The 26,514-nt window shown below is 57.1% G+C and overlaps 1 protein-coding gene across 1 annotated transcript in view; it reads left to right on the forward strand.

Annotated features, from left to right (window-relative positions):
• Positions 1–26,299, forward strand: part of GAN (gigaxonin) — a 39,106-nt gene extending 12,807 nt beyond the window's left edge. The window contains exons 2-11 of the mRNA XM_056135901.1: positions 5,467–5,581; positions 7,416–7,766; positions 10,499–10,716; positions 10,973–11,094; positions 11,643–11,755; positions 12,520–12,669; positions 13,699–13,835; positions 14,051–14,179; positions 23,384–23,493; positions 23,583–26,299. Of these exons, the coding sequence (XP_055991876.1) occupies positions 5,467–5,581; positions 7,416–7,766; positions 10,499–10,716; positions 10,973–11,094; positions 11,643–11,755; positions 12,520–12,669; positions 13,699–13,835; positions 14,051–14,179; positions 23,384–23,493; positions 23,583–23,764 (1,627 nt within the window). The 3' untranslated portion in view covers positions 23,765–26,299. The remainder of the gene's footprint in view (positions 1–5,466; positions 5,582–7,415; positions 7,767–10,498; positions 10,717–10,972; positions 11,095–11,642; positions 11,756–12,519; positions 12,670–13,698; positions 13,836–14,050; positions 14,180–23,383; positions 23,494–23,582) is intronic.
• Positions 26,300–26,514: the final 215 nt, after the last annotated feature.

Genomic DNA, 26,514 nt, shown 5'->3' on the forward strand with positions numbered 1-26,514 from the left:
CCCCGTTTCCTTTAAATATGAAAAGTTCTTAGTCTTCACCTTGTTCCTGTTGGAGCTACTTTGGAAGGGTGGCCGCAGAGAATACTGTGCGAATTCACTTTACCCGCCAGCGGAGGATTCTGGAATCTGCTTCCCGTGCCTTGGAAAGGCGCCTGTCCTTGTTCTTGATCTCAGGGGAGAATGAAATCCGCACCTTCCCCGAAGCAGGCGCCCCTGGCTGTGGCGATGCCCCGTCAAGCGGTGTCTCACCCTCCCTTGCGAGTGGCCCCAGTTCAAAGGGCTCGCCCCGAGTGGTCATTGACCTGTGGTCTGCCGGCGATAAAAGGAGCCTCTTTTAAATGGCATCCGAAAAAGTCACACCTAAGTAGAAAATCTGGGGCCCTTTGGCAGGTTGTGACACGACCCACCGGCTCGCTTTCATGTGTCTACCCAGAAGGTCAGGGTGTGACCAGAACAAGGAACCGGGCTTGTTTCATTCTGGAAGAATCTTCAGCTTCACGAGCTGCTGCACACCACTTTGAACGCATCTTAAAATTTTAACGCGTGCTTTCAAGCCTGTCTTTCAAGAGACGCGGCTTCCTGCTTGCTTTCCTTGCACAAGAACTAGACATCGAGGACCGGGGTCTGCGTTTCGCACAGAAAGTTGTGGCACATGGTAAGGTCTGCCACCCCGGATCCTTTCTGCTCCATCCCGTGCTCCCCATATGGGCGGGTGCGTGTGCTTCCCAAGGCTGGTCGAGGCACCGTTTCCGGCCCCTCTTATTTCATCCTTGTGAACAGCCTCCGTCCCTGCATCCTGAGGCTGTGGACCAAGACCACGGCGCCTGCATGACCTTTGATTTCCCGTCCTTTGGAATAGTGACAGAGGGCGGATTCTAGGTCTCTCTTCTTGATACTTTTGGAGGTGCAGCTCAGCCGACGTTGGGGTCATATCCCTGGCTTATTGGCTTCTCAAGGTAACAAAGATTTGTCCCGATTGTGTCTCGGAAGTCTGGGTTAGTATCCAAGGCAATGCAGGGCTGAGCTTCCTTCCCGGAACTGTGTTGCATGGACACTTTTATAAGCGGTTTCTCAAAGTTGTTATTATTTTGCATGTTTGTTGACCTGGCTGTTATTGTCATTATTACTGGCAGGGAGCATGCCAAGGGCCTCAGACACGCGGAGCTATGCCCCGTCATGGAACAACATGCCCTGCCCGGCCTGCACCGTGGCCTGTCCAGTGCGGCAGTGGACGGACTGTCTAGAAAGGGGCAGAAAGCTTCAACCTCGTGCCTCGGTCATACCTTCTTCTTTTTTTACTTTTGTTTTACTACTTTACAAATATTTTCACTCCGGGGGGGGGGGGGGGGGCTGAAGGGACCATATGGGATGCAGAGTTCAAACCCAGATCAGCTGCATGCAAGGCAAGTGCCCTACCTATTGTACTATCTCTCTGGCCCTCACTGTTAGATCATGGTTTGGTAATTTGAACATAGAAATCTTGGCCGTGTGGGCCCCGGGTGTGAAACGGTGCTGGTTCCGTGTGTGCCAGGCTTCCCCCCAGATGCCGTGTTGGGTGGTCTGCTGAGGAGCCTCAGGGGTCCTTGTTCCCCTCCCTCTGGCTCCTTGCCCACGCGCAGAGGGATGCTGAATCTGCCTCGTGCCTGCCTGGAGCGAGTGCAGGTGCTCGCCTGTCAGGCTGAGGCGCAAGATTCTCCCCAGCACCTCAGCTGCGGGCCCAGACGCTCCCTCTAAGGCAACAGAGATTCTTTCTGTTTCTTTGTTTTGTGTTCAGGGCTTACTCCGGGTTCTGCACTCAGAGTGGGACTCTGGTGGGACTCGGGGACCAAATCTGGGTCAGCTGCGTGCCAGGCCAGTGCCCTAGCCCTGTATTATCTTTAGGAGCATTTATAAATCGACATCATGTAATAGCACTGTAGCACTGTCCTCCCGTTGTTCATCGATTTGTTCGAGCAGGCCCAGTAATGTCTCCTTTTGTGAGGCTTTGTTGTTATTGTGTTTGGCATATCGAATACGTCACGAGTAGCTTGCCAGGCTTTGCCGTGCGGGCGAGATACTCTTGGTAGCTTGCCGGGCTCTCCGAGAGGGCAGAGGAATCGAACCCGGCTCGGCCGGGCTGGCTGCATGCAAGGCAAACGCCCTACCACTGTGCTAAAAAATAGAAAAACATGGGTCAGGTGTAAGAATCGGATGTGACGACATGATTCAATGAGGGGTGTCAATTCCTAGAGACTCGCTGCTCGCACTCACATTGAACATGGTGACGCTTGTCTGCGTCCTGCTGCCAGCTGACAAAGCTTAAGGGGACCCTCAAGGGGACCCTTCTTGTGAGAGCCTCCGGCTCCGTGACAGGCCTCACACACTGTCCCACCACACCTGCCGGCTCGGGGTTCTGGTTCAGAAGTAAAGAGACCAAGGGAGGGTCGTGCATCACGCTCCAGGCAGTTCTCCTGCTGCCCTTTCCTCGAGATTGAGAGCTGGCTGGAGTCTTGTTCCGTGCTCAGCGGAGCATCAGTCCAGACTAAAGCCTGCAGCGCACAAAAAGGAAATGCCTGAGGGTGCCCGGAGCAGCCGGGCATGTGGCGCGGGCTGGGCCCGAGGTCCTCTCTGCCTTCATGTGTCGCGGCCTCTTCAGGACCCACCCAGGCCTCCAGCTGTCCCTCAGTGAGTGGCCGCTGCTGGCCTGGTCCCCGGGCCGCGGGTTGGGGGGGGGGGCCTCTCTGTTACTGCTTCAGACAAGCTCGGGTTTTCTGGGGGCCTCCAGGGATCCCTGTGCTTCCGGAGGAGGCCGGTACCCTCTGCAGAGCCAGCTCCTTCCTGGCCCTCCCGTCACTGGTTTCGCATGGTTACAGTGTGCCTTTGGGAGGTGTGGGGGGGTCACTCCCAGCAGTGCTCAGGGCTCACTCCTGGCAGGGCTTGGGGGCATTTGGTGTGGGGTCAGACCCGGTGCCTCACCCGCTGGGCTCTTTTTCTTGAGTCCTCCCCGCGCCTGTAGCCCCCTGTGAGGGCCCCCCGGGGACAGACCGTGCCGAGCCTGGGGGGCACATGTGTGTTCTATCCCAACAGTGGCTCGGAGTGTGGCCATTGTGGAAGTCAGTGTTGGGACCAGCTCCCAGCGCCGCCGAGACCCAGAGCTGTTGCTCTTCCTGCTGGGGGTTTCCTGGTTTTCCTTCCAGAAGCACAGCAGGATGCTTTGTTTTCGTCCCCTGGAAGTGCTGTGGTGCTTAGAGGCTGCTTCCGGCCTTGTGGTGAGCACCTGCTGGGGACCCTCGCCTTTGGGGGGCTCCGTTCAGGGGCTCTGCCTTCCCGCTCCTCCCGTTTTCTCAACTTTCCCTTGTCTTACAGTGCTCTCTCTCCCCCCTCCCGCCCTCTGGGTGGGGCATGTTTAAGGCCGTTCCCAACCCTCAGCCCTCTTCTCACTCTCTTTCTTAGAAGATCTCAACTATCATGTAGGGTGGGGGCCACACCCAGAGGTGCTCAGGACTTAGTCCTGACTCAGTGCTCAGGAGTCTCTCCTGGTGGGATTTGGGGGACCATGTGGGATGCTGGGGATCAAACCAAGCGCTTTCACCCCAGCCCCAGTTTTTCTGTTTTGTTAAAAATATTTTTGTTTTGTTTGGGGGCCACACCTGGCAGTGCTCAGGGCTCACTTCTGGCTCTGTGCTCTGGAGTCAGTCCTGTCAGGCTCAGGGAACCATCAGGCCGGCCAGGGATCGAACCGAGGCTGAGAGGCAGGTGGGTGCAGCTGTGCTCTCTCTCCAGGCCCTGTTGCTCTGCCGTTTGCGCCTTTGCTTTTTTTTTTTTTTAACTCCTCTCTCACCCCTCCTCCTCGGCTTCTTGGACTCTAGTTCCAAACTTCTGGGCATCTTCCATGCGTGTCAGGCTGTCCGTTGGCCTTCCTCGCTGTGAGTTCGGGTGGGTTCCAGACTCGTTCTTCAGCAAGGCACAGACAACACTGCCGGTGAAAGACAGTTCTTTCTTTCACCGTTCTTTGGAGGGTTCATCCCTTAAAGGGGGGCGCAGGTCTGCCAGAAGATTCCTATCTAGAAGATAGAGACTCTCGATTCTATTATTAATATGCTAAACAACTTTTGCGCCTCAGCCATTAGCTCCAAAAGTGTACAAGAAAAGCTTTGTAACCGTATCTCACAGTGATTAAAAAATAATAATAAAATAAAATTAACTTTCTGAATTAAAAGTAATGTGGAGTTCATGCCCGATTCAATCAGTTTAATCAATGCTGATTAAATAGCAGTACCCCTGCATTTAAAAAAAAAAGTGTACAAGAGACTTGAACCAAACACATTCCACAGACGAGGAAATAGACTTGGCCGCAAACCTGGAGACGTTCCCAGCACCTGTAACAGGGAGTGAGGGTCCCACCCACGGGAGGAGTGTCCACTCAGCAGAGGCCCAGTGAGGCTGAAACCCTCCGGCGTCCTCAGAGAGTCACTGGGTCCCCTGCTGCTTCGGAGAAAAGCGCAGCAGAATTCCACTGCCGGGGCGTGCCCAAGAGTGAGTCTCTCGCAGGAGACGTGCAAAAGGGGACGCGTGCGACTAGAGCCCGAGCAAGCTGCCCGTGCTGCAGAAAACCTGGAGACAGGGAAAGACCCAACAGCGAGAAGGGAATGTGGCCCAACGGCCAGGGCCCTGGGAAAGGCCACCGCGAACGACTTAGTGCAGTGATGAGAGAAAAGCTAGCCCTGCGACATTAGCGACAGCGTGGAACACCTTTATAAACAGAGACCATAGGCACACGTCTCCATTGTAAATAAGTCACACGTGACAGTTCACAGACGCAGCGAGAAAGAAGCGAACGAGAGGAACTTGGGCAGAGACGCAGAAGGGACGTCACTTCAGACAGAGAAGCAGATCGAAGGGTGGGCGGACCGTCAGCCAGAAGCAACCGCAGCCAGGTTCGAGCTGTTGTTTCAGGCGGAGCTTGGCCTGGCTACAGCGCTGGAAGAAGGAGCTCCTTGGGAGGAGCCCAGGCGATGACCGTCCCGTAGGGCTCTGGCCTTGCATGCCGCAGCCCTCTCTGACCCCCAGCAACACATACGGTCCCCTCAGCCCGCCAGGAATGATCCCTGAGCACAGCTGGTGTGGCAGAAGAAAAAAAAAAAAGAAAATTGATTAGAACCTTATTAGATACTTGAAAAATAATCAGCCTGAAGGGGCTGGAGTTCCCAGGGTGAACGAAGTAGAGATTCTTGCTTTCGTGGATTCCAGCTCTTCAGTTTTTCTGCCTTGTTTTGATTTTCAGAGACGCCTTCTGAATCCTGGAACAAGTGTTTTGCTGCTGAAAGTCGTGAGAGTGTCTGTTGCTTGAGTGTTAACCAATAAAGTTCTACAGGCCGGCCCACGTGCTCCTGAGTGTCCTGTCCTTCATAGAATATCGGTATAAGTATCTGTTGGCGATTTCTGTGCTTTCATAGAAATTTTGCATTTCTTTTCCCCTTTTCTTAGGACAAAGTTAAACTATAACCCTCCAAAAGATGATGGATCGACCTATAAGATCGAACTTGAAGGGATATCGGTGATGGTCATGAGAGAGATTCTGGATTACATCTTCAGCGGGCAGGTACGGCGAGAGGTGGGGGTGGGGGTGGGGCAGCGGGGGGAGGGGAGGACTGCGTGGGGCGGCCTGGCGCGGGGGACGGTCCGTGGGCACCTTACCCGGGGTGCCATCACCTTCATTGTCATTGCTGTGGCCCCAGGAGAGCCCCAACCTTAAGGGGGCCACGTGCAAGAGACACTGCCAGATGAGTTTCAGCCCTGGACGGGGAGACCCAGCCCGCTGCCCAAACTCCTTGGTTCCTGCTTTGAGATCTCGGGCCCATTGCACAGTGGGCTTCAGCCACGCGAGCCCGGGTCCCATAAACGACCTCACATCTGTCCCCCACTTAATACAGTGTAAGGAAGGAAGTGACAGGTGAACGGACTTCTCTTTTCCTCCCCCCACCCCCAGGATGCTGTCTAAAGTGTCTCCCGGGCACTTGGAGACAGACCTTAGGCGTGCGCAAGCCCTGGGTCACGGGGGCCGTGAGTCTGACTGCGCTTCCGTGGAATTAGAAACTCGCACCTCTCTTCTCACGGCACTTTTGTTCTCTCTCGGCTCCTGCTTGGTTTTCTCTTCTTGGGGCTCCGTCTCCCACGTTGTCCCAGGGGTTCAGAGCCCATGAGACCGCTTTTCTCGTGCTGGTGTCCCGGCCAGAGCCGGCCTTGGTCACTGTCAGCCTTTGGGGTCTGGGTGCCACACCGGCCCCCTCTTTTCTCCGAGGCCCCGTGTGTGCGTGCGTGTACAGTGGATGAGGTACATTTGGGGGCCCTTGAGTTCCGGAGACTCCCTGGCACCCCAGACCTGGCTCCTCCAGCAGCCTCCCCGCCGGGCAACTGTCCGCAGGGGACACAGCCCAACACCGCACATTCACGCAGGGCCCGCAGCCCGGGGGACCCCCCACCCTGACCACTCTGTGAATCAGGGCCCAACCCATCAAGCCGGGTTCCGAGCCCACGCTGTGGCCTATGTTGTGACTGACAACGAGTTCAGCACTCCCGTCTGGTGAGGGCGGGATTTAGTGTTTCTCAGACGCTGCATCTGGCCGCTCTGCAACCCCCCCCCCCCCCCCACTGTCTTGGGTTTGAATTTAACGCTGCCCATAAATAAGAAACGCCCCTTTGCCAGCCACCCGAGGCCACGGGCAGTTGCGCTGCTCTTGGTGCGTGAGGAGAGGGGCTGAGGGGACGGAGCAGCAAGTCCCCAGAAAGACAAAGGAAATGAAAGGAAAGTAGATGTTTTCTGTGGTCTTTAAGGGTCTCACGTTAGGCCCCGAGGACTGCCCGCGGTGACCCTGCTGTCCTCAGCCCTGCTGGGACTGGACATCGGATCGTACCATCCGGCCCAGCTGGTGCAGTCTCGTGGGGAGTGACCCCGGGCCCCTCAGCGTTGTTGGGGAGACTGTCGTGTATTGGGAATTTATCCCGAAAAACCCCGCCGAACGCACCTGGGATGTGTTGCCAGGGTGCGGCCCGCAGCAGGTGACCATCCCTCTTCTCAGAACTCTAGTCATCTGGCAAGAAGGCAGGGCTGACCGTCTCCAGGCTCTCATCACCAGGGGCTGCTCTGTAACTGGGTGGACGTGAGCGCCCTGAGGCCAACTCAGAAGGGCCATGGCGATGTTGAAGGAACCCGCTCGGGAGAGGGCCCGGCCACGCGTTGCTGAGGGCTCGGAGGGGTTCTTGCTTCTTATGCTCAAAGAAGACAGTACAGTTGGACTGTGTGAAGTAGCCAGTGGTCATTGGGGGGGGGGGGGGGCACTTTCTGTGGAGTACAGAGACCGTTCACGTGGCCCTGCAGTGGGGGTCTGGGTGTGAAACGGAGACGTTGGCGTCACGGGTCTCTGGGCTCCTCGCAGATCCGCCTGAACGAAGACACCATCCAGGATGTTGTCCAGGCTGCTGACCTGCTCCTGCTCACAGACCTGAAGACTCTGTGCTGCGAGTTCCTGGAGGGCTGCATCGCCGCCGAGAACTGCATCGGCATCCGGGACTTCGCGCTCCATTACTGCCTGCACCACGTCCACTACCTGGCCACCGAGTACCTGGAGACCCACTTCCGGGACGTCAGCAGCACCGAGGAGTTCCTTGAGCTGAATCCACAGAAGCTAAAGGAAGTGATTTCTCTGGAGAAGTTGAATGTTGGCAATGAGAAATACGTATTCGAGGCGGTGATCCGATGGATAGCGCACGATACGGAGATCAGGAAGGTAACGCTGGCCGACGACGCTGCCGGCTTCCCCGGCCCCTTCTCCCGGGCCTGGGTTTCTCCGACCGGCCCACGTGAGCCCCAGGGGCCTGTCAGGCATCCCAGCGAGGTTCCTGCTAGGGGGGAGCACGGTTCTCTTGTGCGGGAAAGTGCCCGTGAGACTTGCACAGAGGACGGGGAGGGCGTCCTCAGTCCTGGGCTCCCTCTTGCAGGGCCACCCTGGAGCGATGGGCAGCTGGCTACCTGGCCCCTGAAGGAGAGGCCCTTCCCGGCCTTTGGGAAGGGCCGGTTCGCGGTGCCGTGGGCGGGAGAGCCAGAAGAGGGGCCCGAGCCTTAGAACAGCAGGAAGGGCCCCCCCAGGTTCCATCTCCCGCCGACGGTCCCCTGAGCCCGCCAGGAGTAAGTCCTGAGCACCACGGGGTGTGGCCCAAAGGCCAGAAGGAGAGGAAGAGAAAGCGATTTGTTTCAGAGCAGATGTGTATCTAATGCATTCTGCAGCTGCAGCGGTAGTACAGCAGGGGGGGCACTTGCCTTGCACACCGCTGACGCGGGTTCACTCCCAGCACCCCAGGGGGTTCCCCTGAGCACCTCCAGGAGTGATTCTGAGCAGAGAGCTGGGGTGAGCCTTGAGCACAGCCAGCTGTGGCCCAAAAACCATCAACAACAACAGACAGACAGACAGACAGACACACACACACACACACACAGTGCATTCTCTGTTGTTGGTAACTGGCTTAGGTTTTGATGATTATCTTACAGGGCCTCAGACTCCGTAGGCTTGTGAGTGTGCCCGTGTAGAACCGTGTGTGTAGAGTTTGGTTTCCTGTTAGTCGGATGCAGGAGACAAGCAGAGGGAGCGTTTCCATGGATACCGGTGAGGACCGGCAGGCTGCAGCTGGGGAATCGGCGCCTCGCCCTTGAGGCTGTGGATCTTACCCCCCTGGCACGAGGAGGGTCTTGTTCAAAAGACCCTCAGAACCAAAACATCAGCTGGGAAAAGACTTTCGCCCTCCGGAGCGGGGATGACATCGTGGGTTTCAGTTCAGTTGGCAGGCGGGGAAAGCACAGAGCATATCAGTCTTGGTTTTTCACAGCGAGTGCCAGAGAAGGATTGCACAGTACTCGGGATCGTTTTGAACTTCGATTTTTTTCCCCCTTAATTTTCTAGTATTATGAATGTCGACACATTTTCACCATCTAGCTTACCGTATTGTGTTGAGCTATTACTACATAAAACACTTCTTTAAGTGTGCTTTGCCGCTTGGGGCAGCAAGCACGTGCGGTAAAGCAGATGAGAGCAGAGATCTTCTGAGTTGTTTCTCTGGGAGCCCTATATCGCTGTCATCCCCCTGTTCTTCGATTTACTCGAGCAGGCGCCAGTAACGTCTCCATTCGTCCCAGCCCTGAGATTTTAGCAGCCTCTCCTTACTCGTCTTTCCCAACGTATTGGAGGCTCTTTCAGGGTCAGGGGAATGAGACCCGTTATTATTACAGTTTTTGGCATATCAAATACGCCATGGCTAGCTTGCCAGGCTCTCCAAGAGGCATATATGTGTGTGTATAGATATATATATGTAGGCTGGAGCGATAGCACAGCGGGTAGGGCGTTCGCCTTACAAGCGGCCAACATGGCCGACCCGAGTTCGATTCCTCCGCCCCTCTCGGAGAGCCCGGCAAGCTACCGAGAGTATTCGATATGCCAGACACAGTAACAACAAAGTCTCCAATGGAGACGTTACTGGGCCCGCTCGAGCAAATCGACGATCACCGGGAGGGCCTTTACCTTTACCTTTACCTTTACCTTTATCTATACACACACACGGGCTGGAGCGATAGCACAGCATGTAGGGTGTTTGCCTTGCCCGCGGCCAGCCCGACCGAGCTGGGTTCAATTCCTCTGTCCCTCTTGGAGAGCCTGGCAAACTATCAAGAGTATCTCTCCTGCACTGCAAAGCCTGGCAAGCTACCTGTGACGTATTCGATATCCCAAACACAGTAACAAGTCTCACAATGGAGACATTACTGGGCCCGCTCGAGCAAATCGATGAACAATGGGAGGACAGTGCAGTACAGACAGTGCATATATATATAGATATATATATATTAAATATGGTGTGGTAATATATGGAAAATGGGTAAGGAGTGTCTTATGATGTCTTACGATGCGGCCGCGCAGTCCAGGAATATAATGTGTCCACTCATATGTGAGGCTCGGCCCGAGCGTATGGAAAGCGGCCTGGGGCATGACAGCGGTTGGGTAGTGGAGGTTGACTGCCGGGGCTGGGTCCCTTGGGGAGGGGAGGGCTCTCACCCACCCCCCCCCCCTCTGGGGCGTCCCGAGTGAAAACAGCCTGGCGCAGAGCCCGAAAGAGGGGAAAGAACTCCGCTCGACGGACCAGAATGATAGCACAGCAGGGAGGGCACCTGTTTTGCATGTGGCTGACCCAGGTTCGATCCTGGGCACCCCATACAGTGCCCTGAGCCTGCCAGGAGTCAGCCCTGAGCACAGAGCCAGAGGTCAGCCCTGAGCACTTGTTGGGTGTGACCCTCCCCCCCCCCCCCCCACACACACACACACGCCAGAATGCAAAACAAAAGAAGAATGCTGCCTGCTCTGAGCTGGCGATTTCTCAGCGTACTCACAGGGGCAGGAAGAGGCCATTGAGGCAGAGCCCGGTGCACTGGCACTGACCGCTGGCCTGCCGGTCAGCGTGCGTGTCACCTCTCCCGCAGGTGCACATGAAGGACGTCATGTCGGCGCTGTGGGTCTCGGGGCTCGACTCCAGCTACTTGCGGGAGCAGATGCTGAACGAGCCGCTGGTGCGGGAGATCGTCAAGGAGTGCAGCAACATCCCCCTGAGCCAGCCGCAGCAGGGCGAGGCCATGCTGGCCAACTTCAAGCCCCGCGGCTACTCGGAGTGCATCGTGACCGTGGGCGGGGAGGAGCGCGTGTGAGTGGGGCCAGGGGCCTGCGGGGGCTGGACTTGGCGTCTCTTTGGGATTCCGGGGGATGGGGGGTGCCAGACCGCGGCACGCAGGAGGAGCCTGGCGTGGACGGCGTCGCGGGCCATGGGGCATAAGGTGGAAAAGAAAGACGTTTGGCTCGCAGGCAGCCGGCTCTGGCTCTCCGGCCTGGGCCCGGAGAAAGCCCTGAGCGGTGGCGGGGTGTGGGACCCGCAGGGCCGCCTGACACGCTGACCCCCGCAGCTCCCGGAAGCCCACGGCGGCCATGCGGTGCATGTGTCCCCTCTACGACCCGAACCGGCAGCTGTGGATCGAGCTGGCGCCTCTGAGCATGCCCAGGATCAACCACGGCGTCCTCTCGGCAGGTGCGTGCGGCAAGCCCCACCCCCACCCCCACCCCACAGGCTCAGCTTGGGCCGGTCCGCTGTGACCACCTCTGAGACGCGGGGACACTGAAGCGCCCAGCCCCGTCTGCTCGAGCTGAGCCGAGTGACGGGCTGGGCACAGGGAGCCCCTGTGTCCACCTTACCCATTGCCAGAGCCGTTCCAGGGGGAGACCTGGGACTCCCAGGCCTAGAGCCGTTCAGAGTGCTGGGCCTGCTTCCTGGGGGACAGGCTGCGAGAGGCGTCCCTCGGAAGCCCCCGTCCACTTCCTGAGGCTGGGGGGACAGTTTCCATTCTTAGTTGCACCAAAATGGCTTGACAGAAGGTCAAGATTCCTGCACATGGTCTTGTCAGCTTCTCAGAGGTTTAGCCGTGTTTGACCCTAGAGGTGGTGACCCCGGATGTGAGCCCAGGTGTGACCTCGACCCCTTCACTGTCAGATACAGTTTCTCCACACACTGGCAGGGACAGGCCAGTGGAGGACGGAAGTTCCAACATTGTGTGTGTGTGTGTCCTTTGACCTTTGCAGAGGGATTTTTGTTTGTATTTGGGGGCCAAGATGAGAATAAGCAGACGCTGAGCTCAGGAGAAAAGTATGACCCGGACGCGAACACCTGGACGGCCCTGCCCCCGATGCACGAGGTCAGCCTCTCCGCTCGTCGGCGGTTCCTCCTTCCCTTCTTGGTTTCACTTGGAGCAAAAGAACTGAAACCCCGTCCCCGTGCCCAGCCTGTCGGCAGCCATGCCAGCCCAGCCTCCCTTGGCGCCTTTGTCCTCTGGCTTCCTTGGTGTCTGTCCCCGAGCCCCTTGTCTGGAAGGCCCCCGCCCCCCCTCTGCGTGCCCAGACCCGATCTTTGTTTGCTTTTTTGCTTTGGGGGTCACACCTGCGATGCTCAGGGGTTACTCCTGGCTCTGCGCTCAGGAATTACTCCTGGTGGTGCTCGGGGGACCCTGTGGGATGCTGAGGATTGAACCCGGATTGGCCGCATGTAAGGCAAACGCCCTTCCCACTGTGCTATCACTCTGGCCCAGACTCGATCTTTTGAAGTCCATCATGCGAACATTCCGCCACCAGGGACTTACCCTCAGGGCTGCCCTGGCCGGGCACCTTGGGCCTGCTGATGAATAAAGTGTGTCCCTCGAGCTTGGCCAACCGAGATGCCACTGTGGGGTCCCGTCCCTCCTACTGCTGCCACGCCAGGCCTGTGCCCCCTGCTCTCACACACAGACACTTCCTGCCGTGAGCCACCGAGGCTGTCAGTGGCGCTCGCTCTTTCCTGACGGGCGGCGGCCTGGCGCTTTTCTCCCGGCGGGCGTGTGTGACTGGTCGCTCTGGTTACCTGAGCCTCGGTGCTCTCCGTGGGGCAGGGACCTGCCGTGAGCCCGGGTCGTCGGTGTCCTTTCAGGCGAGACACAACTTCGGAATCGTAGAGATCGACGGCATGCTGTACGTCCTGGGCGGTGAGGACGGGGACCGGGAGCTCATCTCCATGGAGTGCTACGACATCTACTCCAAGGCCTGGACCAAGCAGCCCGACCTGACCATGGTCAGGAAGGTGAGCAGCGCCGGTTCGTTCTTCTCTCACCGTGATGTTCTGTCCAGCGTTCCTGGTGCGTGCTGGTTACTGAAACTGAGAGGAACTCGCCCTCGACCTGCCCAGGCCCCGGCCCTCTCTCGCCCTCCGCCCGCTCCCCTTGAGAGGAAGCGTGGGATGTGCATTTGCCCAGATGGTGGCCTGGGTGCCCCCGGTGCTCCCTGGACGCCCTAACATAGGCAACGACCAGGCCCTGGAAACCTTGCAGCGTGCAGGGCATAGTCCCTGTGCCCAGGCTTGTCCGTGGAGCGGCACGTACCTGGCATGCCGGAGACCAGGGTTTGAGCCCCTGCACTGCCAAAAAGAAAAAATTCACTCTGGGGGGGGGGCGTGTCATATGCCACAGTACCCCTGGCTCCCCAGCGCTGAGCCAGGAGTCACCCCAAAACACAACCAAAATGCAAACAGCAGCTTGAGGCTCCCGAGCGTGATGCTGGGGGGCACGGGGCTCCATCACAGCCCACGGTCCCTGCAGCCCCTCGGCACCCGGGTGCACACGCCCGTGCTCTCTCGCTCTCCGCCTGTTGTGCCGTCGTCACTTGGGACAGCTCTTGAGCACCTGCTCCCTCCCGTGCCCTTCGGACCCAGAGCTGCTGGGGAGGGGGACGGGCAAGTGTGAGGCCCAGGGCTCAAATCGCTGCCTCGCGGCCCGTGAACCCCACCAGGTGTGTCCCAGTGGCCCGAGCACTGCCAGGCCCACGCTGCCCAGCAACCGCCCCCGCCCCCCCCGAGTCGAGTCTGACCCCAGAAAACTTAGCCTTTTCCATGCGGGTCATTCGCCGGAAGTGTGGAATCTCTGTAGGTCGCCCCGCTGGCTCCTTCAGGAGGTTTCCGTTGCGTGGCCTCGCCTTGCTGGTCCTCTGAAGCCCGGGTTGTAGCACGACCGCGGCGTTACCGCTGGAACTCGCTCTTAGTATTTTGAGGTTCTGGCGCCTGGCCCGCGTCACCCCATCCGCCTGACGAGAGCCGCTGCTGTCTCCTTCCTCCCAGATCGGCTGCTACGCCGCTATGAAAAAGAAGATCTACGCCATGGGCGGAGGGTCGTACGGGAAGCTCTTTGAGTCTGTGGAGTGCTATGACCCGCGGACCCAGCAGTGGACGGCCATCTGCCCCCTGAAGGAGCGGAGGTGAGGCGTCCCCGGCCCCCGCCCAGGGCCTCCGCCCTGTCCTGCCCCCTCCACTACCCCCTCCTCCTCCCCCCCCCCGTGACCCCAGGCATGTGCTGGCTCCCTGGGAGCAGAGACCCCGTGCTCCAGAGCATTCCCTCTGCAGGGCCCGGGGGGCATTCCCAGCTCGTCCGTCCAGCACTGACCACCGTCTCTCTGTCTGTCTGTCTGTCCAGATTTGGAGCCGTGGCCTGCGGGGTCGCCATGGAGCTGTACGTGTTCGGGGGTGTCCGGAGCCGCGAGGACATCCAGGGCGGCGAGATGGTGACCTGCAAGTCCGAGTTCTACCACGACGAGTTTAAAAGGTGACCCGGGCGGTCGCTCAGGGTTGGCTCCTGGCTTTATTCTCAGGGATCACTCCTGGTGGGCGTGGGAAACCGTATCAGAGGCCAGGGATCGAACCTAGGCTGGCAGCATGCATGGCCAGCCCCCAACCCGCTGCACCGTCGCTCTGGCCCCATGATCAGCTTTTTCTTTCGGGACTGAGACGTGCCGTGGACCAACCTGGACGCTCAGAAAGTGCTTCTGAGACAGAGCTCGGCCCCGACAGTAGCTGCTTCTGGTTACTTACCCGCTCCCCAGAGCTCTAAAAACACGTGTAGGCTCCTCCAGGGTCTTCACGGTCTGCCTGCCCCAGAGGGTTCCAGATACACACCCCTCAGCGCCGAAATCTACCCCCTTTGTGGGGGCAACTGAGGTGTCCCGGGATTGGCACCCAAGGCCGTAACCGGCAGCCTCCGTCCCGGGACGATCCCGCACTCCCTGCCCCTGTGGAGTGCTATGGGACGCCCGTCTGCGCTTCTGGTCCTGTTCAACCCCAGGCTTCACCTGAGCCGCAGTGACAGTCCCCAGAGAGATAGTGCAGTGGGTGGCACACCGGCCTTGTACGCTGCTGATCTCTCGATTCAATCCCCAGCACCGCAGAGGGTCCCGCCAGCCCTGCCAGGACTGATCGTGGGCACAGGGCCAGCAGGAGTAAACCCTCAGCACCACCAGGTTTGGGCCCCAAACCAAAGTCGAGCCCAAAGCGTCCCAATTTGGTGCTATCCCTTTTGTTTAAAATTTCCTTTCCTGTGTATTTTTTGGGGGGGCTGTGGGTACACCCGTTGGTGCTCAGGGATTACTCTTAGCAGGCTCGGAGGGCCATGTGGGATGCTGAGGATCGAACCTGGATCAGCCGCGGGCAAGGCAAATGCCCTCCCTGCTGTGCTGTCGCTCTGAGTCTCCATTCCTGTGTTTATCCAGTTAATCCTTTCAAAACTCTGTTCAGTTGCTCCTACTCTTAACCGTTGCCTCTCTCTCTCTCTCTCTCTCTCTCTCTTTCTCTCTCTCTCCCCCCGCCCGCCCTCCCTTTTTCTCTCTCACCCCCTGCCTCTCCTCTGTCCCTCCTCTTTCTCCCTCTCCCACACTGCCCCCCCACGGTGCTGGCATCAAGCCCAGGGCCTCACGCATGCAAAGCAAGTGCCCTGTTCCTGAGCGGTCCCTGGCCCTAGATCAGCTTTCTCGCCTCCCAGCCTGGCTGTATTCGTCACTCTGGGACCCCGTGACACCCCTCTGTCTCTGTCCTGACTGCAGGTTTCCTCTTGCTCCTCAGGCCCAGGGCCAGCTCAGTGAACTCTGGTCAGACCCGGCCTACATTAGATTCTCAGTAAACGTGATTAGATGGAAGTGTGGTGCCCGTGATCTGGGCATATATGTGGTACTGAGTGGCCGCCTCCGTCTCTTCCCTCCTCTCTCAAGTTTTGTTCTTTGAGGTGGAGGCACCCCACGTGATGCTCGGGGCTGACTCCCGGCTTTACACTCAGGGATCAATCCTGGGGGTGCTCGGGGGACCATATGGGATGGCGGGGATTGAACCGGGTTGGCTGCGTGCACAGCAAGCGCCCTCCACACTGTGTTCTCGCTCTCTCCAGCCTCGCTCGCAAGTTTCACTGTCACCTCAGTGTCTGTTGCGTGTGCTGCCAGGAAACTGCCATGCCCAAATCTCTCTTGAGGGGCGTGCCATACTCTGCTGTTTGACTCCAGAGATTCTAGATTAGGGAAGGCTTATAAGCACTGTAGCACTGTCCTCCCGTTGTTCATCGATTTGCTCGAGCAGGCCCAGTAACATTGTGACATTGCAACTGTGTTTGGCATATCGAATACTTCACGGGGAGCTTGCCAGGGTTTGCCGTGCTGGCGAGATACTCTTGGTAGCTTGCCGGGCTCTCCGAGAGGGGCGGAGGAATCGAACCTGGCTCGGCCAGGCCGGGCTGCACACAAGGCAATCGCAGTGACCAAAATTTTGGAAGTCTCGGTAAACACAACTGACCAGTTTATCAGTGTCTCTCCAATTGAGGCTATTTTAGCTTCGCCTTTGAGTTCTTGCCGCTTGAGTTAGACTAGCAGAGGAAAACGCATCCGACAAAGCGTGAGTGCTAATTTCGAGGGTATTTGCTGCGATGGGGAGCCGGGGAGACTCAGAGGCTTTGCTGTTCTTAATAGATCACCATGACAACTGAGTGTGCAACGTTGAGGGAGAATGTTAATTTCCTGACGGTCTGCCCGATTTCATTAACAGTCGGGGCAGTTTGTTTTCTGGTGAAAGGGTGGGAGAAGCCCTGAGAACACCAATTGCTGTTTGTCAGTTCATGCATCCCAGGGCGATTAGCGTATGGTATCTCAGTCTCCTGTCTTTGTTGTCATGTTTGGGACTTAAGTCTGGCTTTAGAGTTCTCAGTCTGCCTTTGGCATTGCTGTAAATGGTCGGAACTTGCAGTTTGTATCTTGGATGTGTTGTTCTTCGTTGATGAGCCCTCCTTTCTATTTTATACAATTTCTAATTTGCACAAGGAGTATTACTGGGTTTTTTGTTTGGGGGAAGTGGTGCACCCATTGGTGCTCAGGACTTGCTCCTTGCTCTGTGTTCACTCCTGGTGGGGCTCAGGAAACCATCTAAGATGCCGGGATTGAACCCAAGTCAGCTGTGTGTACAGCAAGCGCCCTTCCCGCTGGTCTATCTTGTCAGACCCAGGGATGTGTTCTTAGAAGCTCTTCCAAATAAATACACGTTCCATTGTCTCCTGTGTCTAAGCCCGCCGGTGTAAATGAGATGATGACAGTTTACAGCCCTCCTGGGGAGATGCCCCCTGCCACCTGCCTTCTGGGGGGACAGTCGGGCCCTCAGGGGTCCAGACTCTTCCTTGTCTTAATCTCTTGTCTTTGCTGCCTCTGTTGCCTACTTTCAGGCGAAAACTTCCCTGGACAAATACAGTATCTTCTTCTCTTTTTTGGGGGGAGGAAGAGAGGGGGAGACACACCCAGCATTGCCCGGGCTTACTCCTCGCTCTGTGCTCAGGAATCACTCCAAGCCGAGAATTGAACCCCTTGGCTGGCCGCAAGCAAGGCAAACGCCCCACCTGCTGTCCTACTGCCCTGGCCCTGGGTTGTCACCACAGTTTAAGTAGGAGATGGTGACACCACTCCTGCCCTCACTCACTGCACCATACAGAGGGCGGGAGAGGCCCGTTCCATGCAGCTTCGGCTGCTCCTACTCTTGCTCACGGCCCGGATGGGGCATCTTTCCTCAACCCAGGCCCGGGCCTGGTGCAGCTGCCGGCCTAACGGGTGCTTTTCCTTCCTACCGATCTCGGAGGCCGCCAGGGCCATCTGCTGCCGGGGCGCCTCTGCTCAGTCGCGCTCAGGAGCGGATTCGTCCACAAAAACCGCTTGTTGCACGCCGCTGCCGAGACGCACTGAGGAGCGACAAGCAAGTCTCAAGGACCTTTTAGACCTGTGCTGAGGTGGGGAGGGGGGAGCGAACCCCACCGCGTCCGGGACCTGCTTCAGCCCTGCTCTGATCTGTAAGTACGGGAGGGGGAACTGCCCCCTGTACCAGCCTCCGCGCCCAGAGCACCCAGGGAAGAGGAGTGCATGGTCACTCCGGGCAGAGTCTGGGTTGCCGGGCCCAGAGCTGGTACCAGATGCTGCCTACCACGTGGCAGTGACACTGCGCCAGCAGTACGGTGGCAGAGGGTGGCCAGAGAAGGCAGCTCTCCAGTCCTCTGTCCACAGGGCTGGTGACTGCCCACTTCCTGTGGCCCCTGGGGCTCTCGGGGTCTGGCCCCATATACTGTTTCCTGCCCTGATACTCTGTTTCCTTCCCCAACTGGGCTCTTCCCTGATACACTGTTTTCTTCTCCAGTTGGGGGGTCTTTCCTGATACACTGTTTCCTTTACCAACTGCAGTCTGCCCTGATAGGCTATTTCCTGCTCTAGCTGATACACTGTTTCCGCTCGTCTGGGTTTGTCTCAGATACACTGTTTACTTTCCCAGCTGGGGTCTGCCTTGATACACTGTTTCCTGCCGGATACATTGTTTCCTTTCCCAGCTGGCATCTGTCCCCATTACGCTGTTTCCTTCCTCCTACTTAGCTCGGGATTGATTCCCCTCTGCTCTTTCTGACTTCTTGAGGTGGAACTTTAAATGTTCCTTCAGCTCTGCTATTTCCTCTTCTTCTTCCCGCTGCTGCAAGCCTCTTTTCCTTCCCTTCCTGATCAGGGCTATGGGAACTGCATTCGTGTCCCAGCCTCTGAGTCACCCCGGAGTTGGCGTCTGTGACTGTTGCCCTCAGGAAGAGTGCACATTCTGCTCTGCCTTCACTGAGTAGTTCGGAGTGTGTCCTGAACACTTGGCTGGTGCCTGGTGGAGGCCGGAAGTCTGTGGACATCAGGGCACTGCTCTGAGTGGGTGGCCGTGGGCCTCTTGATGGGGTGGGCTGCAGGCTGTCCCCCTGCCGGGGGGCCCTCGGACCCTCGTTTCAGGTCAGTAGTCCTAGCACGAGCATTTGTGCAGAATTGAGTGGAAGTTTAGGGGTTCTGCTTACTTCTCCTCTTTTGTGGGGGGTGGATTCACCTGGCTGGTCTCAGGGCTTGCTCCTGGCTCTGTACTCATGATCACTCCAGGGGACCATATGGGCTGTTGGGGATTAAACCCTGGTCAGCTGTGTGCAAGGCCAGTGCCCTCCCCTCTGTGCCATCTCTCCAGCCCCCACCCCCTCCCATCTTCTGAGACTCAAAAGTCACTTCGAGTTGTCCCAAGATGTCCTATGCTGCATCCAGGACCCAGAAAGACCCTGAAGTCTTTAGGAGAGGGGGAGTATAGCTATCAAGAATTCACCCCCGCCACTAATCGCTGGTATCCCCACTTTACAGATGACAAACGAACAAGGGTTAAGTTACTGGGCTCACGGCAGGGAAGTGAAAGACTGAGAAAGAAGAACAAGGCCTGTGTCTTTTATACCTGGTTTATAGGTGGCCGCTAAATATGTGATTTGCTCAAATGATCTTATTGTTTCAAATTGAAGCTTTGCTGTTGGTTCAAATAGGCCACCTAGGAAGAATTTTTTTTTTTTTTCTGAAATCCAGAAGCTCCTAAGTATTGATCAGCTTCCAAGCAGACTTGGTAGACAAGCCGCACAGACTAGTTTCTCCAGCTCCGTTTAATCCCACAGTGAGTCGTGTCAAGTTCCCAACCCTGCGGAATGATTCTGAACTTGTCGAGTCTGGAGTCCATTTTCAGTGGATAATGTCGTCATTGCTGCCTGGACCTGGGGGGCCCTGCTCAGAGGGGCGGCTGCCGCGGACAGGGAGAGGGCCCCCAGCTCTGTCTGAGCGAGAACGTCTGAATATAAACACCAGGAGCCTGGAGAGTGTGAAGAGGCCAGTGTCATGTGACATCTTTCAGACTTTTCCTTTCCAGGAGCAGAGCGGAGTACCAACGGGCAGGGCACTTGCCTTGCATGCAAATGACCAGGTCAGGGCCCTGGTACCCCATACCGTCCCCTGGGCCCTGCCGGGTGTTGTGCAAAAGCAAGAAACACTTTTATTTATTTATTTTTAGAACTCTATAAGATTTCTAAAGTTATCTCTTCAGGTTTATTTGGGTCATTTTATTTGTGTTTTTTGTTTGGGGGGGGTCACACCCAGCAATGTTCAGGGGTTCCTCCTGGCTCTGCATTCAGGAATTACTCCTGGCGGTGCTCCGAGGACCATATGGGATGCTGGGGATTGAACCAGGATCGACCGTGTGCAAGGCAAACGCTGTACGATCGCACTGGCCCCTGTTTGGGTCATTTTAGAGTCAGGCCAGACGGCTCCCAGTCCTGGCGAATCACTGGGTCCCTGTCACATTCGGAGGGCGACATGGCTGGAAGCCCCGCCCCGGGCATCGTTTCTGTGTGGTAGGAAGTTTGTCCTCTGTGTTTCTAGACATTCCAGAGATGGAAGCCCCCGGGTGGCCCGCGCTCAGAGAGCTGAAAGGGGCTGAGAAGGGCCTGTTCCACATGCCAGAGCCCACCCGGCACCCAGGAGGGACCCCGCCCCCTAGAAGCTGCTGCTTTGTAGTGTTCTGGGCACAGTGTTGGTTACAGTGAAAGCTGCTCATAGTGACATGCTCTTACCTGCACATCTCCCTCAGAACTGCCGTGGGCCTGAACCCTCTTCACACTCCCCATGTGGCCTGCTGGCGGCACGCCCGCTCCATGCTCTGTCACGAGTGTGGAACTTGGCGGCTGCCAGGGCTTCTGCACAAACAAGCAAGCACACAAAAACGTCTCCTTTCAGTAGGGATTTTTGATTCGTAGTGAAGTTGCAGAAAAAGCTAGAACTCCCGTAATTCACTCGGCTTCTCCCAATGCTGTCATCTTGCCAAAGCAGGATATTCCCATCAGCACCTGTTGCTAGGAAACCACGGGCCGGGTTCGACTCGAGCGCCTGTCAGCCAGCCCCCTTTCCTCTCTCTCTGCTGGAACTCCCCCTGACTCCTGGCTGTGCCTCAGTCTTGTTCCTGTGCTTTGTGCTTGTTGGTGGTGTTTGAATTGTGCTGCCAGGGATGACGCCCAGACCTCGCCTTCTCCCACCGAGCCCCTGGCCAGGGGCTTCCGTCTCTGTCTCTCCTTGTCTTCAAGACCTGGGGAGCCCCAGAGGGCCCTGGCCGGCCTCTCGGACGCCCTTGCTCCGTGGTCTGTGGTTTCCAGTGACCCAGCTGAGGTCGCACAGCTCTGGAGGGACGCCCGGGAAGGGCCAGTGCGCCCTGGCCTGCACCCTGTCCAGCAGTGGTGCTTGGTCACTGGCCCTCTGAGCCTCTTCTTTCCTCTGTGAGGATCTTGGGGCTGCGAGTAGGTATGTGCGTGTCATCCGGGCCCCTGCTAGTGCCGGCCCCATCACTCAGCTACCCCGCAGGGTTTTTCTCCTTCTGCTAAGCAGAATTTGGAATTTCGGAATGATCTGTCCCTTCTCTCCCTACCTTTTTTTGGGGGGGCTCACACCCAGCAACGCTCAGGGGTTACTCCTGGCTCTGCACCTAGGAGTTACTCCTGGCGGTGCTTGGCAGACCATATGGGATGCCGGGATTGAACCCAGGTTGGCCGTCTGCAAGGCAAACTCCCTCCCCGCTGTACTATTGCTCCGGCCTCACTGTACCTTTTTTTTTTTTTTGAGGGGAGCACTTAGGCCGTCTGGGGTGCTACGTACAGGCCGTTCCTGGGTCTGTGCTCAGCGTCACTCCTGGTGGTGCTCAGGGGAGCACCATATGGAATGCCAGGGCTCGAACCCTGCTTAGCTGCAGGCAAAGCAAGCGTCTCACTTGCTGCTCTCTCTCCCCCCTCCCCGGGGCTAAGGATGCGTTCCGTTGTTCACCTCCGTGCCTCTTCTGCGTTGCAGATCTATGGCTGTCAGTGCTCGGGCGCCCACAGAGCTCCAGCCTCGACCACGGGCAGCAGCTTCTCCGGGCTCTGTCCTCCTGCCAAGCGCCGGTCGCCTCCTGCCCGGCACAGGCCGCTCCGGCCGCAGCTTGTTTTCTGCCTCCGCCGTGGGACCAGCCCTTATTCATGGGGCCCTGGATCCTCTTAATGGTCCCTAAATTGATTTTCAACACAAGTGCCAGAGCAATTTTGTAGGGAAAGAAAAATCTTTCCAGCAAATTAGGAAAAGAAATGAACTCGGACTCTAACCTACACCCTGCTCAAAAATTAATTTGAAAGATAGCATGATACACAAATATAAAGGCAGGGACCACAAAATTCCTGGGAAAGAGTACGGGCGGAGAATCTGTGCAACCCGGGAGTAGGAAAGATTTCCTAGGAAAATGAAAGAAAGTGCAGACTATATGAAAGACTATATAAAAGGGGGCTGGAGCGATAGCACAGCGGTAGGGCTTTTGCCTTGCACGCAGCAGACCCGGGTTCGGTTCCCAGCATCCCATAGGGTCCGCCGAGCACCTCCAGGAGTAATTCCTAAGTGCATGAACCGGGAGTAACCCCTGAGCATCGCTGGGTGTGACCCAAAAAGAAAAAAAAAAAAAGACTACATAAAAGCAGGGCAACAAATGCTTTAGGATCACCCAAATCAAAGGCTCCTATTCCTCGGGAAACTTCCTTTAAAAACTGAGAAGGTGGGCTGGAGCCGACCCTGGTTCTACCGCTGGTGCCGCATATGGCCCCTGAGCACTGCCAGGTACGGCCCCCACCCCCAACCCCGCCCTGCCAAAAAAACAACCAAAACAGCAGAGTAGGCGTCTGACAGGGTACATGAGGTAGGCGATAAGTCCAGGGACTCGCTTGCTCTGTGCAGAGAAATGTGGGCTGTGAAGGCTTTCTGTGCCTGTGGAGCGGGTCTGCATCTCGCCTCGTCCAGCTCATTCCTAGACGCTCTCAGGTGGTGTTTTGTGAATGTTCATCTAACAGCGAGTAGCCTTATCCCCGCAATGAACGAGGCTTCTCTTTTAAAGTGCATGTACTTGGGGCTGGAGCGGTAGTCCAGTGGGTAGGGCATTTGCCTTGCATGCAGCTGACCCGGGTTCGATCCCCAGCATCCCATTTGGTTCGTTCCCCAAGCACCACCAGGAGTAATTCCTGAGTGCAGACCCAGGAGTAACCCTGAGCATCGCTGGTGTAACCCAAAAAGCCAAAACATAAAAGAAAAAAAAAAAATGAAGTGCAAGAGCTGGAGTGATAGCACAGCAGGGAGGGCGTTTGCCCTGCACGCAGCCGACCCAGGGTCAATCCCCAGCATTCTGCATGGTCCCCCGAGCATCACCAGGAGTAATTCCTGAGTGCAGACCCAGGAGTAACCCTGAGCATCGCTGGTGTAACCCAAAAAGCCAAAACATAAAAGAAAAAAAAAAATGAAGTGCAAGAGCTGGAGTGATAGCACAGCAGGGAGGGCGTTTGCCCTGCACGCAGCCGACCCAGGGTCAATCCCCAGCATTCTGCATGGTCCCCCGAGCATCACCAGGAGTAATTCCTGAGTGCAGAGCCAGGAGTAACCCCTGAGGATTGCCGCGTGTGACCCAAAAAGCAAACTAAGTAAATAAAGTGCACATATTGGAAGCACAACCGGCGAAGATGGAACGTGCCGGGAAACGAAACAGTGGGCACGTCGAGGCAGACAGAGCCGTCCAGCAAGGGCGCGCCCTCCTGGCGTCCTGTCCCCGGATGCGGCGCCTCATTCCGCCTGTCCTGTGTTTCCAGGTGGATCTACCTGAACGACCAGAACCTCTGCATCCCCGCCAGCTCCTCGTTTGTGTACGGGGCCGTGCCCATCGGCGCCAGCATCTACGTCATCGGAGACCTGGACACGGGTAAGTGCGTGTGCGGCGCCTCGGTCCCGGGGGCTGCCCGGCGGGGGCCCCCGGCCGCGGCTCTCACCCGGCCCCTTCTCGCGGCGCAGGCACCAACTACGACTACGTGCGCGAGTTCAAGAGGAGCACGGGCACCTGGCACCACACCAAGCCGCTGCTGCCGTCCGACCTGCGACGCACAGGCTGCGCGGCCCTGCGCATCGCCAACTGCAAGCTCTTCCGCCTGCAGCTGCAGCAGGGCCTGTTCCGGATCCGGGTGCACTCGCCGTGACCGGGACCGGGCCGCAGCAGAGCCTGACCCAGTGCGCCGGGACACGCCGCCTCGGCACGGACAGAGGCGGCCGCCCGTGTACGGTACCGCCGCTGGCTGGCCCCGGCGCGCGTGCTTGGCCCTCGGTTCCTGTTGGGGAGGGCGCTGGGGAGGGGGCGGTGTGGCGACGGGCCCCGTCGACAGACAGAGGCTGGAAAACGTCCACCAAAGGCAAACGGAAGTGGGTCTCAGGCCAGGCCCCCAGTGGAGCCTTGTGGGTGCAGCCGCAGACCCTAGCCGTGGCCCGCAGCGCCACGAGGAGCCACACGTGCAGATCAACATGCCCAAACATGCCTCGGTCGCTTCTCCCTGCTCCTGGAGGGACTCTGTGGGCTCGGTCCTGCCCGGCAGGCGCGGGTCTGTGTCCAGCGCGGCTGCCCAGACTCCGTGCCAGCCCGTCTCCATCTGCCACTAGTGCTCTAAACCCTTCACACCATCCCGGTGACCCGAGACCGAGCTCCGGTCTTCCTGTTGGAGCGTTCTGTCCTGGGGACCTGGAGGCGCAGCGGCTGACCCCGCCGGAAGGTCCCCCCCATGGCGGAGGCTCCCCGGGGTGGCGCTCGGTGCCGGGAGGGTGTGCGCGTCACCGGCCTTTCTTTGCGACTGCTCGAAACCGTTTTCCTAAGGGGGAGGTATTGGTGAGAAGCCCTGGGGTCTGCTGGGACCGAGACAGGACGCCCAGCCGAGAGGCAGAGGGATCGAACGGGAGCTGCAGCGGCGCTGCGGGGGGTCGGGGGGCCTCCCCCACACACACACCCGAAAGCACACACAGTCTTGTTTACTACCGCTTTGGCTCTGAAACCCGGCCTTCGAGGCAAGCCTGCGATAAGAATCTAGTCTTTTGTAGAATTTTTCTCAGTGTTGTTGACTATTAAGAGTTTTAGACAAGTTATGTTATGAGTCAAGTTTGCCTGGTAGAGTCAACTACCTCAACTTAATTTCCTTCTGTTCCTGGTAGAGCAAAGAGAACCTTTGCCCCCTCCCCTCCCCCCCTTTGTTGCCCCTCCCCAACCCTCCCACCCTCTTCCCCTGGGGGGGGAGAAGGACTGTTCCTGGTAGCACTTAGCAGAGAAAGTGCTTTGCTTCCCAGGCAAGTGGTAGCACCTTGGTGTGAATTTCGGGAATTCAAAGTACTTGATTAATGTTCCTTCATTGGTTGACTTTTATGCAATATCAGATTTCTAATGAATTGAAGAATTCTTTGTTTATAATTATTTTCTATAGATTTTTTTCACTTAGGGTCTGGCTATAAGAAGCAGCATTTTATCTTGATGATGAATAAATGTATAAATGTATCCTTTGGTTCTACATCTGAGAGGACTGGACGGGAATGGCTTCTAAAAGCTTCCTGAGTGGACTGTCCGCGTGCTGCTCTGGGTGCCGGAGGCAGTGCCCGGCTCCTGCCGAGAGCAACCACAGAGCAGGGACCTGGCCCCTCGCTCGGGGGCCTGTTCCAAGGCCGAGTCCTGCAGGGTGCGGAAAGGCGCCTCACCTGGGGGTGCCAGGGAGGGGATGTGGGGCACCGTCACGGCCCCAGGTCAGAGGCACTGGGCCAGGTGTGCGTGCCTGCAACCCCGTCACACATGGTGGGGACTCGGGGATACTTATATGGGCCCTGCCCTGGGGGCTGCACCCTCCCGGGGACCCCTGGGCACAGTTGGCAGGGCCAGCTGCGTGGCCACTGTGGACAAAGACGCTTTCTCTCTCCGGCCTAGTTTGCGAGGGAGGGAGTCTTCTCTGGCGGGCGCCTGGCTGCTGCCTCGGACCTTGTTCTCCTTACCCACAAGACTCAGTTCCCTCTGCCTCCACCAGGCCCCTCCGAGGAGGCTCTCGGTCCTTCAGGAGTGGACGGGTCCCCCTTGCAATGTCCGCAGTGCCTGTGTGAGCCGGTCGGTCACTTTAGAAAACAGAGCAGTCTCTTTTTTTCAATTCAGTTCCTGGACACTGTAGCTGCAGAAATTAGGCGCTATTTTCTATTCCAAGCAGTTTGCCAGGAAATATGGGCTGCAGTAACCAACAAAAGCTGCTGAGTGCCAAACTGTTCTTTTACTGTACTTCAATCTGAACGGATGGTGTCGACATGTTCTAGGGAGGGATTTAATTTTACTGTGTTACAAAATGAACTATGACCCTTGGGAAATGACCCTCGTTTCAGTGTTGTGCATAGATGTTAAGCCCCTTCTGCAGGTTCGTGTTTTAACATTCCGTGTATGCCCTGAAACGTCTTTTATTGATGAATTTTGGGGGGTCCTTCTCCTTCAGGCACTTTGACCAGATGTATTTAGAATTAGTGGCTGAGGGCCTATCTTAAAGTTGTTTTAAGTCTGATTATCTTTGGGGGAAGTGCAATTCATTTTCCTTATCCCACCAACAGAAGGAAAATTGTCTCAGGTTAGAGTAGGGGAATATTTCCAGGATCTCTCCTCGGCTACAGTCTAGAGTGAGTTGTTTGTTTCTTCTCTTAACACATCCAAATATAGATTTTCTTTTCAGAGATTTAAGTGTTTCATTTGAAGTGAAGTTAGTTTTGGTTTGTGTGAGTACTTACATCCCGTGAGAGGGAAAGTGTGAGGTGTGTCTGTGTGTGTCTGTGCGTGTCGGTGTGTGTGATGTAACTCAGTTGGTACTAGTCCTTTTTGAATTGTAGTTCTAAACTACACAGATGACCGTCTCCTGGTGCTTCCATTTATACTACTGTGTAAAACTCCCGT

Source organism: Sorex fumeus, unplaced genomic scaffold (genome assembly GCF_029834395.1).
Source record: "Sorex fumeus unplaced genomic scaffold, SorFum_2.1 ptg000122l, whole genome shotgun sequence".
NCBI lineage: Eukaryota > Metazoa > Chordata > Mammalia > Eulipotyphla > Soricidae > Sorex > Sorex fumeus.